The 12,288-nt window shown below is 42.0% G+C and overlaps 1 protein-coding gene across 16 annotated transcripts in view; it reads right to left on the minus strand.

Annotated features, from left to right (window-relative positions):
- The window catches only part of hspg2 (heparan sulfate proteoglycan 2), an 85,939-nt gene that overhangs the window by 64,482 nt on the left and 9,169 nt on the right, over positions 1-12,288 (minus strand). For 14 of the 16 annotated variants that reach the window (XM_028994994.1, XM_028995007.1, XM_028994996.1 and 11 more), the window contains exons 2-9: positions 8,388-8,514; positions 7,629-7,691; positions 4,972-5,081; positions 4,481-4,539; positions 4,246-4,406; positions 2,433-2,471; positions 1,983-2,114; positions 846-1,004 (exon numbers count right to left, since the gene is read on the minus strand). In XM_028994994.1, coding sequence (XP_028850827.1) covers positions 846-1,004; positions 1,983-2,114; positions 2,433-2,471; positions 4,246-4,406; positions 4,481-4,539; positions 4,972-5,081; positions 7,629-7,691; positions 8,388-8,514 — 850 coding nt within the window. The remainder of the gene's footprint in view (positions 1-845; positions 1,005-1,982; positions 2,115-2,432; positions 2,472-4,245; positions 4,407-4,480; positions 4,540-4,971; positions 5,082-7,628; positions 7,692-8,387; positions 8,515-12,288) is intronic. The other 2 variants (XM_028995006.1, XM_028994997.1) reach the window with 1 other exon arrangement.

Genomic DNA, 12,288 nt, shown 5'->3' on the forward strand with positions numbered 1-12,288 from the left:
GAAGAGGAAAGAAGTACAACACCTCCTTCCCCGCTCTGGCACAGCTTATATCGGCGAAGAGTGGTTCTGAACTAAAGGAGAAGATAACAGGGGGCGTGGCTTCTCCCCCTGTTGTCCCGCCTCCTGCTACGCATGATTAAAGGTGTCTTCAGCTGGGCACACACCCTTCTTGTGTTGTACAGTGGATGTATGCATAACCTGACATTTTCTTACTCAAACTAGTGTGGCATTTCAAACCTGACACAATAATATCTTGATTTTCAGGATTTTGATATCTTTGCTCAAGTGAAACACTGCAGAAACGTTACAATATTCTCAAATCTAATTTCTTTAAATTCCTACAGACTAGAAGCTTCATGATGAAATACTTCAGATCTCTACATTAACCAGGTAAAAGTGGTACAGATGACATACTTGCTCAGGACCCCTTATGTCAAGAGTCTACACTTTGATTCATAGTATTCGTTCACCCTCATGAGACACAAGTTAAGCAGCATCGTGACTACTGAGGAGAGCTGGAAACAGTGTCGGAAAGCTGTCCATATTGTTTGCCATGCTGCAGTTAGAAAAATTACGAAAAGTTCAACGTGATATGGAGTATATTAAATCAGCAAACTTGAGTTCAACACAAACCCTTAATTCCTCAGTCTACACAGTTAAACCTGAGGAAACTTTTTATTAATAAAGGATAATATTGAAAAAGTAGCTAATTAAAAAATTAATTTTACAACTCTATGCATTTATGTGCAATATGTTGCTTGTGAGAGCCCCACATTCACTTCTAGTCATTACCAAACAAAGGTGTAGGTGTGTGGTATGGATATGTTTAAAACACTGTCTCTTACCACATGTAATCTCATCACTGCCGTCAGAGCAGTCCCTCTCTCCATCACACAGGTAGTCCCGGGAAATGCACTCCCCACTCCGGCACGTGGCCTGGTCTGCCCGGCAAGGACCAGGGCCTGCAGGCCTCCGTGTTGCTGGGACTGGCGGAGGGGCAGCTTCTGTTGGAAGGTGAATGGCCAATTACTAAACCTTTTTTCTTTAGCTATAATCTCAGGCCATTAACCTTTAACCATTTCCTTCCAGAAACCCTTTTTCTACAGTAAATTATTTCCCAGAAAACATCAGTGCTATGTCACAATCACGGCCAAACAAGATTTAAAAACATGATAAATAATTACGACTTTACTGGAATGTTCACCGAAGAAAAATGAAGAAGAAATAGATCTGGACAACTCACGGTCTCACAGAGGTTTACGGTCTGTGTTTGGACAGGTGGAAAGGTGCTGCTCTCATCTCTTGTAATTTGACCTAAAAATTGACACCCAAGAGTGCCTGCTGGTCGCCTAGTAAGTCCACCCACAGACCCTGGTAGTCACTTTCACTGTATTGAGACTGGCTATTCCCCATTAAAAAATTAAACCTTTAAACATGCCGTTTGTCACAATAACCTGATCAAAGTTAAGATGAACTCAACAAAATCCCCCCAAAAAATCTAGCATAAACATAGTTTGTTTGTTTTTAACACAATTTTTCACTTATAGTACTAAATGACCTCCTATCTTCTGACCAGGACCTTATCTCTTCAAACTAATTGTCTGGAATTGTCAAATTGTCTAGAAAAGCTAGTTAGAACACAAGGGTCAGTCATCTGGTGGATCAAATCCTACTTGTTGGATCGCTTTCATTCTGTCGGGCTAAGCAAAACTACTCTGCAAATCCACAGGGGTCAGTACTGGGCCCTTTCAATATTTCAATTCAGGTTAAACCCCTACTTATATAGTCAAGCTTTTACCAACACTCCCCTCACCATTAGTAATGATGCACTAGCTAGTGCCGTCGGAAATGTTTAGCCCTCAGCTCACCTGAGGCACTTTGTGCTGATGTTCATTGTAAAAATTGCTAGATAAAAATATTGATTGTAGCATTGTTGTATCTAACACTCCATTGTAAGTATCTAAAAAAAGATTTTTACTTACCACAGCCCAACTCATCACTCATATCCAGGCAGTCTGGCCGCTGATCACAGTGATACTGCAGTGGGATGCAGCTCCCATCCTGACACGTAAACTCATCCTGCAGACACGGTCGGCGGTTAGAGTCTGGTGCGACTGCAGAGAGAGAAGAGGGTGCCTGTGAGTGACTGAAACACCCTGAAGCAGTCATCCAGACACACTGCCATTAATAGCACCATGCTCAAAATCAAAAAGGAGGACCTCTGATCACAGTTATGAATTTTTTCATGCATTTTATCACACGCACAAAGTCTATGTGAACAGGAACAAAACCATATAAAGTCAAACATCATCACAGCACGCATAGTTATCAGGGCTGAAAGTCATGTCTCCTGCTGGGTGGCAGCCACTGCACACTGCACACACACTGCAGCAGTCCCACCAATACCTTCACGGCCTCATGCACATACAAACCTGTTATAGGAACTGGGCCCTCTGACTGAATAGTGACCACTACAACCAGAGAAATGTTTTACTCAACACACACTCACTCCAGAAAAAAAAAAAAAAGTCTTTTTAAAGCAAGGTGAATACAGTAGCCTACAACTAGAAAAGTCAAAGGTTCAAACCTCACTTGCTACCACTGTGTCCCTGAGCAAGACATTTATGTTACTCCAGGGGGACTGTCCCTGTAAACACTGACTAAGTCACTCTGGATGAGGGCATCTCATAAACACCTTACATTTAAAACAGTCCATTCACAGCATCCGTTTGCTGTGTACTCTTTTTAACTGTGCAGTATATTCAGGTAGTCAGCTAACATTTTAATGCCACTTAACCTTGCTGAACGTAGACTTCTCATCTAAAAAAATACTCAAACCTATTTTAGGATAAGGCTGAAATGTAAAAAAATTATTATGACAATTTTCATATACTCCAGGAAGTTATGAAGAGTGATCAGATGTCCCTCTTTGCCATGAAAATCCAAAAAAAGTCATTTCAGTGATCCTCTCATTAACACTAATGAGAGAATTGAGAAGAAAAAAATGCTGGAGATCATTCTGTCATGCTGATTGAATTAGAATAGCTGGATGCTTTAAAATGAGCGTGATGCTTTACTCTTAACCATGGTTACCTGCAAGGAAATATGTGCAGTTATCGTTGTGTTTCATATAAAAAGGGCTTCAACGGCCAGGATATCGCTGCTACCACGATTGCAACTAAATCAACCATTTATCAGGTCATCAAAAAATTCAAGGAGAGAAGTTCAAGTGTTATGAAGAAGGCTTCAGGGTGCTCAAGAAAGTCCAGCAAGCATCAGGACCGTCTCCTAAAGATGGTTCAGCTGCGGGATCGGGGTGCAACCAGTGCAGAGCTTGCTCCGGAATGGCAGCAGGCAGGTGTTAGTGCATCTGCAGGCACAGTGAGGTGAAGACTTTTGGAGGATGGCCTGGTGTCAAGAAGGGCAGCAAAGAAGCCGCTTCTCTCCAAGAAAAACATCAAGGACAGACTGATATTCTGCCAAAAAATACTGCTTTCCAATTGTTTGGGGCATCTGGAAAAATTATCCTGAGACCATTCATGTGTGGGGCTGCTTCTCATCCAAGGGAGTGGGTCCACTCACAGTTTTGCCTAAGAACACAGCCATGAATAAAGAATGGTACAAAACATCCTCTGACAGCAACTTCTCCCAACAATTCAGAGACCGGTTTGGTGAAGAACGAGGCCTTTTCCAGCATGATGGAGCACCAGCATGACGGATGCAGCATGAAAAGTCCAAAGTGAGAACTAAGTGGACAAAACACTGAACATTTTGGTCAATGGAAAGGAAACTCCCTGGACATTAATCCAATTGAGAGGTGGGTGGACAAACAAAACCCCACAAATTCTGACAAACTGCAAGCACTGATTATGAAGGAATGGGTTCCATCAGTCAGGATTTGGCCCAGAAGATGATTGATGGCATGCCAGAGTAAATTGCAGAGGTCTTGGGGGGAAAAAAAAAAAGGCCAACATTGCAAATATTGACTCTCCACATAAACTTGATGTAATTGTCAGTAAAAGCCTTTGAAACTTATAAAATACTTGTAATTATACCACGACTGTATTTCTTTATGAACAAAAAAATACCTGAAGGACACTTCATGTACTTCTGAAGGAAAGAAAAACGCATGAGAAGAATTTCCACAGGAGCTTTAATTCATTGTGACATTACTAATATGGTAATGATAGTGTTGTGTCTCAGTGTCACTGTTGATCAATGTCAGAAGCAGGCTGCAGTACAAACCTTCTCCTAGCCGCCGGAACTGGAAGCCCTGTGTGGAGGTGACATAGGAGGCGATGGTGCCCTCTTTGACAATGCCAAACAGTACACTGCGGATCTGAGCATCATTGTAGTTGTCCTCTGTGCCGACATCCAGCTCCACAAACACATTCTTCCCCACCTGTCTGCAGAGCACAAAGAGATAGTATTTTGTGATCTCCCAAATTAAATCAGAAATATTGGTAACTGTGGTGCTTACTTTATTAGAACCACATTAACAGTCTGACTTCCTGGGACCTTGCCATATTCAGACTCCAACTGTAAAGAGTTAAAAACAGATATGTCAGAATAGGAAAAATATTGAATGACTAAACTTACTAGGCACATGCTTTACCAAAAATGAAGACCTAGCAGACCTAGAGATTTAAGAAGAAAATGCATCATTCACAATGGTCAAACAGAAAATACTATGTGAACTATTTTATAGCTATATAGTGCATAAATATCAACAGATTTATTTATTTTATTTATATACAATTAATTTATTGAATTAAAGGAAATCACTGAAAAGCTGACATTTAGACATTTAGTTGCAGTATGAGGTAAGAGCAGCATTCCTAGTCCAAAACAACACTACCATCACTACTATGAACACAGACCAATATTGCACAGCAGAAAACAGCGGTCCCTTACAAAGCTACAAGATGGTGTGTGTCTGCTATACGCAGGAAAAAATAAAAATTCACCCACTGTGTCAACTACTGCATCCGAGATATACTGGAACTGCGGAGAGGAGATGCTCTCAAGATCAGGACTGAAGTCGAAGGAGTTGGTGAAGTTGACCAGTGCACGGTAGTATACTAGAGAGAGACCGAGAGAGATTTCCGTTCAAAACAAAGGCACCACATCTCACCCTCTCACCCCACAGGTTCCATTCAAATACGTCATGATGATAGAGAGAGAGAGAGAGAGAAAACACACACAGATATACAGACTGAGCTGGAACAATTCTGCATTTCAATCGTGTGAATTGTGAAGTTCTAACATTTTTCTAACATTCATAAATGCTCTGGACCTGTTTCACAAACAGATACTAAAGCTTTAAGGAAAAATGGCATCAGGCACATATTGACACATAATGACACACATGTGAAGAATGTGAGATATGAGCAGTGCATAAAGACATGGTTTTAATGATTAACCTGACTCCAGTCTGAAGGCTCCTGTTGCAATCTATATCTATAAATCTATATATAGGTCTGTCAACATTTCATCTACATCTGGAAATCATTCAGTAAAGCTAACACCTCTGTACTTCAATCAATGCTATTCTGTTCCACAGAAAGACCATTTTTATTCCTCAGCCCTTGTTACTACAATAACAGCATATAACTACTAATAATCATGTGATAAAAACGACTATCTTCCTTTCAAGTAAATGCCTGAATTAAAGTGAGCAGATCATTAAGTTTAACCCCTGCAGTGATTCGTTTTATTGTTGAAGTTGCTGAAGATGTACACAGCAGGAAATGAAAGTAGGCGGAAGTGAAAACCTTCCCATTTCTCACTATCTTGTATGACACATTTGATGGTCATGGAATGATGTTACTGTGTCAGATCAAATAATCTGCCTACAAGAAATCGGCTGAAACTAATAAAATTGTTTTCAGACCGTATTTTTCCACGTTTTTAATAATGTGTTAAGACAATCTTGAATGACCATGATCAGAAATAATCGAGGTTAAAATGTTAATAATGAAAGTAAGAGTATTCCCATCTCATTTAATACATACGGATCATATATAGTTATCATTCCGATATAAATACTGTTGTCTTCCGTCTGGTGTTGCTGTCCTATTTTAGGTTTGTAGTGAAGTCTGATAAATGCTGTAAATGTAAGTTTACATGTCAGGATTAATCGTAATCCTAGTGGTTTTTCTACAGGGATCTTCTCACCAAAATTGACACACCATCTAGTAAGAAATTGAAAGAGTCAACGAGTTTGAGGGCAGGGCTACTGAGAACACTTGGTTCCCTGTGCTGTGCACAAAGACAGGACTCAGTACCCCCGACCCCCCCAATTCAGTGTATGCCTTGACCTTAACAGAGGAAGAGAGGAACTCTATGGAACAGAGGGAAACAGTGACAGAACAGGGTGTCTTTTTAACTTGTGATAGAGAAGAAGAGATGGGCTGCTAGTGTTGTAAACTGAGACCAAGACATTGCAGAGGCCAGATGGCACCAAGACCAAGGCTGATCCAGACCAAGACCAAGACCAAGACCAAGGCTTATCCAGACCAAGACCAAGACCAAGGCTGATCCAGACCAAGACCAAGACCAAGACCAAGGCTGATCCAGACCAAGACCAAGACCAAGACCGAGACCAAGACCAAGGCTGATCCAGACCAAGACTGAGACCAAATACAGACTAGGGCTAGAATCATTACTACATTACTCAGATCAACTGTTGAGGAAAAAGAAGAGATGGCTTGTACCAGAAAGATGTTCATTTTTGTTTTTTTTAACGGATACTCTAAGATAACAGGCTCGGTCGATGGAAGGACCACACAACTTAAATACTGTTATTGATTTTACCAAAAAAATGCATGGTTCTAGATGGTTACAAAGAAATATTAAATAACTAAACTTATGCCCACAGACTGCTCCCCGGGCGCCTGTCATGGCTGCCCACTGCTCACTAAGGGTGATGGTTAAAAGCAGAGGACACATTTCACTGTGTGCACCGGGTGCTGTACTGCAGCGTCTCACAATGACTTCACTTTCACTTTTCTTTCAAGTGAGGGGAGACGGGAGGTCTATCTACGTTCCTACCCTCACTTACGGTCATGAACTATGGCTAGTGACTTAAAGAACAAGATTGCTGGTAAAAACGACTGAAATGGGCTTCCTCCGCAGGGTGGCTAGGCTTTCCGAGATAGGGTGAGGAGCTCAGTCATCCAGGAGGGGCTCGGAGTAGAGCTGCCGTGAGCCAGATAAGATGGTTTACCCGGATGAGCTGGTGGAAGTGGACGGGTCCCTGCTACACGACCTCGGATAAGCGGTAAAAGGCATCGACGACAACCCTACCATTGATTTATTTATATAATCATTATTTTATAATATTGGTTTTATTACAATTAAAAAATAGTTCTTAAAATAGAGTACAGAACATATCCTTCTCTTTGCTGCTCATCAGTGGATGCTTAATAGCTGCTCTTTTAATGCGATTCATTTGGCGAGACAATTAAATCAATCTGACTTAAAATGTGCTGTCAATCACATTCAAATCTTCATGCAGCTTGACTCTCTCTCTTCAGATTTCATGCCTTTAGAATGACATGTTTCTCTTCTTCAGAGTGACATTTCAGTGTCCCCCTGTTGCATGTTGAGTGCTTTTCAATGCTTACTTGTTGTAGGGCCAGCTAGACCAGGATCAGGGGTGCTTCCATCTTCTTCCCCACTGGGCAGTTCTGTGGAGTAATTTAGTTTAGTCCAGTTCAGTTTAGATATTTATGTGTCGACACACTCTCAATTCAAACGTACAATCCATCTAACATCCATGTAAATGTATGTTGCTAGATAAACATGATTTGCACTACCACTTCATATATCCTGCATGCCCTTGTTCACACGCAAACCACCCCACCCCACCCACAACTCACTCCGGCCCTACCCTAACCCCCCCAAGGGAGCGTACCCCAATATTTGTATCTGTTCATAGTTGTGATGGTAGGTCCTAAAAACCCAAATTACGCATTAATAAACCCAATATCATGCCAATAAAAAGGGAAAACACAACAGAAAATGAAACATGCAGACTGGTTACAGGAAGTATCATTTATTTTGTACAATTGGTGGCAATGTGGATTATTTATTAATTATTAAAAAGGATTACACCTAAATATTTTACCTTAAATCATTCAAACCTATTATTCCCACCCAAATTAATGAGGGAGCAGGAGTGATTACTAGGATGCTGTAAAGCATTATTGTGTGCATCAAGTGTTTTGATTTATTAACAATTAAAAATCGGATCATTTAATTGAATTTTAGTCCTCATCCTAAGAGGTCAAAAGAAAAAACAGATTCACAGTAAAAATAAATACTTTCATTAGTCATTTTGATAATGATGTTAATTTAGGAGTATTCAGGGTCTCCCAGCTCACCTGCAGATCCGTCTGCAGCAAAATCTTCATCATCATTCAGGTAGTGCTGGAGCTGAGTTGGCCCACTTCTTGCTTCCAGATCCTCTGGAATCGGCACCTCCCCCCAAACCTTTGAGCTCTGAGATACCTGCAGCAATACAGAAAAAGAATTTTATTAATGTGGAGTACAATATATCAAATAGCTAATGACTCCACAGGTCATAAGAGTCAGTGTTATTGTATGATAGTGTGTGTGATATGTATGAAGAGGTGGGTCGAGTAGCAATAACGTTACTAACGCTACTGTAATAGAGTAGTTTTTGTGAGAAATTAGTCATTTTAAAGTTGTTTTTAAAATAGGTCATTTTACTTTTACTCAAGTACATTTTTACCCAAGTACTTTACTTCGTTACATTTGAAAACATATCATTACTGAGTAAAAAACGTAACGCAGAAGAAAAAAAAAACGTGTTAGTAAGAAGAAGGCCTATACAGTGCATCCAGAAACTATTCACAGTGCAACACATAGTCCACATTTTAATATGTTGCAACCTTGCTCCGAAATGGATTAAATGCACTTTTTCCTCGGAATTCTACCCCATAATGACAATGTGAAAAAACTTGACTTTAGGTTTTGGCGAATTTATTACAAATAAATAAATAATAATTTTAAAAAAGCACACGTACATCACGTATTCACAGCCTTTGCTCAGTAATTTGTCTGGGCACAACTGTCCCTGGCCACTTTGGCCCTTTCCTCCTTGCAGCACCTCTGAAAGTTGGAAAGCGTCGGTGCAAAGCCATATTAAAATCTCTCCAGAGATGTTCAATCGGATTCAAGTCTGGGCTCTGGCTGGGCCTGTGATGGAGGGTGTAGGAAAAAACATGGCAGCACACTACTGGCGTACCAGGAAAGCAGGATCAAATTTTTCCTCAATGTGCAAACGCAAAAAAAATTAAACAAAACCAACCAAAGAACGAAAAAATGCCGTTCATTACAATGCCGACAGCATAACAGGGCAGTACAGGGCAGTAGGGGTGGTAACACATTCGTCTATGGACCAGAAGACCCAGGTTCAAACCCCACTTACTACCATTGTGTCCCTGAGCAGGACTCTTAACCCCGAGTGTCTCCAGGGGGGACTGTCCCTGTAACTACTGGATAAGGCCTTCTGGTAAATGCCGTAAATGTAAATGCAGTACACCTACTCTTTCCCCCCTCTCTTACTGAACCGAACCCCATTTTATGCTTCATGCTTGGTTTGTGCTCGGACATGAACGGTCAACTGTGGGACAGCTGTGTACCTTTCCAAATCATGTCAAATCAAATCAAACTAAGACAACCTGCACACCCCGCCCATTCGGCCCTGCTCTCTCTCTTCTGCCTGCCTCCCCAGCGCCCCAGGGGGTCGCCGAGCAGCAGCCCTGATGTAAACCCATGGAGCCGAGTCTGAGGATTTATAAAATCGTGTTATTATTCAAACCGCAACTTCTTAGTTGGGAAACTAAACTCTGGTAGATCCATCAGAAGTTGGTATCAGCATCAGTATCCTTTACTTTCAGCAGCGCTGGGCAGAGAGGGTACAGAGAGGGTGAGGTTGTATAAAACGCCCCACCACAGAGTTTGGCCCAAGCCTGACCTGACCCGTTTCCTGTTGTGGGTTAAACACCCAGCTCAAACTGTACGAATAAATAGAACGCAAATTATTTATTCACAATTATGCATGCACATTGTACCAGACCGGTTCGGGCCAAGAATTACAGTTCTAATAACTTGCACATTTATAGAATTCACGTTTTCTGTTTTTGTAAATAAACAGCTGTGGTGCATAGATCAAAAGTGCAGATTCAGTTCAGATTTAATTATTTATTCTACGTTTTACTACTAGTACTACAACATTTATTTCTTATATAGCCCATAATGGGCTCTGACAGGCCCTACAGTTGACACCCACACAAGGAAAAACTGCCATTAAAAAAATGGCATTAAATAAAGCACAAGGTATTATCATCCATGTGTTAAATGAACTCCCGGGGCACTGTGCTCAGTGTGGGGGCGCTATTTTATTCTATGTCTGGACTGGCCGCTTGCCCTGCGTGCCATTTCCAGTCAGCATGGTTCGCCAGCTCCTATTTCCAGTCGACTCCATCAGTCCCATCCAAACAGCTCCATCTCATAAATAACTTGATCCTACCAAATCCTGTGTCCCCTGACTGCACACACTGGAACAACAAGCCTGGGTCAATATCAAAAAGAAAATGCTGACCCGCACAATCCTATTGAGTGCTGCAGCTCCGCTGTGATCACGGCTACTCATGTCTCTCACCGGGTCCACACCACTACAGACATGCTGGCTTTTCGGCATTCCTCTCCTGCCGACCTGATTACTCAAGACCTCCTGATTTCACGTGTCCTCAGGTCCTCTGGTGCCACAACGTGCCAAATTCTAAAGACCAGGGACATGTTTTCTTAAGAGGGCTTTACAAACACTTCACCCATTTCCCATGATGGGAAGGCCTGGGTTTGGACAGCTGCTTGGTAGGAGTTGGTGGTCTGACAGATGTACTGGGATGGACCAGGCACAAATTGATCTCCTACAGACAGCGTGGAATCTTCTTTCCAATTTCCAATCTTACAGCTCTTCTCTTGCTCTGCCCCTCATCATCAGCTGCAGGGGGATCAGAGACAAAGCTCCCATGAAAAACACCTTTCATGGCTGCCCACTCCTCACTAACACTAAGGTGATGGGTTACATTTGGGGCAGTGGTGGCCTAGTGGTAATCAGGAGGTTGCCGGTTCGAATCGCCAAGGTGCCACTGAGCAGAGCACCACCCCCACACACTGCTCCCCGGCCGGGTGCCTGTCATGGTGCCCACTGCTCACTCAGGGTGATGGTTAAAAGCAGGGACACATTTCACAGTGTGCACCAGGGGCTGTGCTGCTGTGCATCACAATGACAATCACTTCACTTTAAAACATCTCTTTAAAACAAAGCTTGATGCCTAACCACTAGGGGGCATTATACAAGTAAAACAGACTGAGCCCCAATGACTTTTTACATTTGAGCAAACAATTTAAGGTATTCTGGGTTTAACTATTAATTACACAATGAGAAAAATGGCTGGGTGGGTAGTTAGTTCTTCTTTTTCAAGACAAAGATAACTAGCAAGCAGTCCCTTTTTTCTGGACTGTGACATATGGAATTAATCAGGGACTTGCTTCCATTGCCACCTCTCCGTACCCCAAACCTCCCAACCAGATCCATGCTGGAGGTGTGAATGAGGCTCTAAACAGTTCACTGGGACATCTTCACTCACCCAGCGTGGACTGAACAGATGGTTCAGACCAAGAGCAGATTCTGGATGGGTTTTCACCACCGTCTGCCAATGAATAAATCAAACATCTTCTGTACAGGATTTTTACATTTACATTTACAGCATTTACCAGACGCCCTTATCCAGAGCGACTTACAATCAGTAGTGACAGGGACAGTCCCCCCCTGGAGCAACTTAGGGTTAAGTGTCTTGCTCAGGGACACAATGGTGACACAGCTGTACAGAAGGTGTGAGCAGCTTTTCTGGAACTGGCCCCCACTTTGGCATATTTGGTGTGGGAGAGACTGGTAACTGGTGGGGAAAATGCTCCCTTGGGTCATACATTCTCTCCCACACACGGATCAGGGCTCAGGAATTCCAGTCTACACTGGAAGCACTGTCTCTCTCACTGCCTTTCCCACTCTCCCACACTGACATGCATACACACACGTGTAATTACATGTCATTAAAATGCAACATCCATTCATTCTTTACTTTATTAAGTATTCTATGACATTTGTGGAGAGCAGTTTTAATTACGTTAACTACTTTCGATTTTGTAGGTGCCACACAATGACTCGCTTCAATTTTGCACCTTGCAGTATAT

The sequence above is a fragment of the Denticeps clupeoides genome, chromosome 10, assembly GCF_900700375.1.
Source record: "Denticeps clupeoides chromosome 10, fDenClu1.1, whole genome shotgun sequence".
NCBI classification, from domain to species: Eukaryota; Metazoa; Chordata; class Actinopteri; order Clupeiformes; family Denticipitidae; genus Denticeps; species Denticeps clupeoides.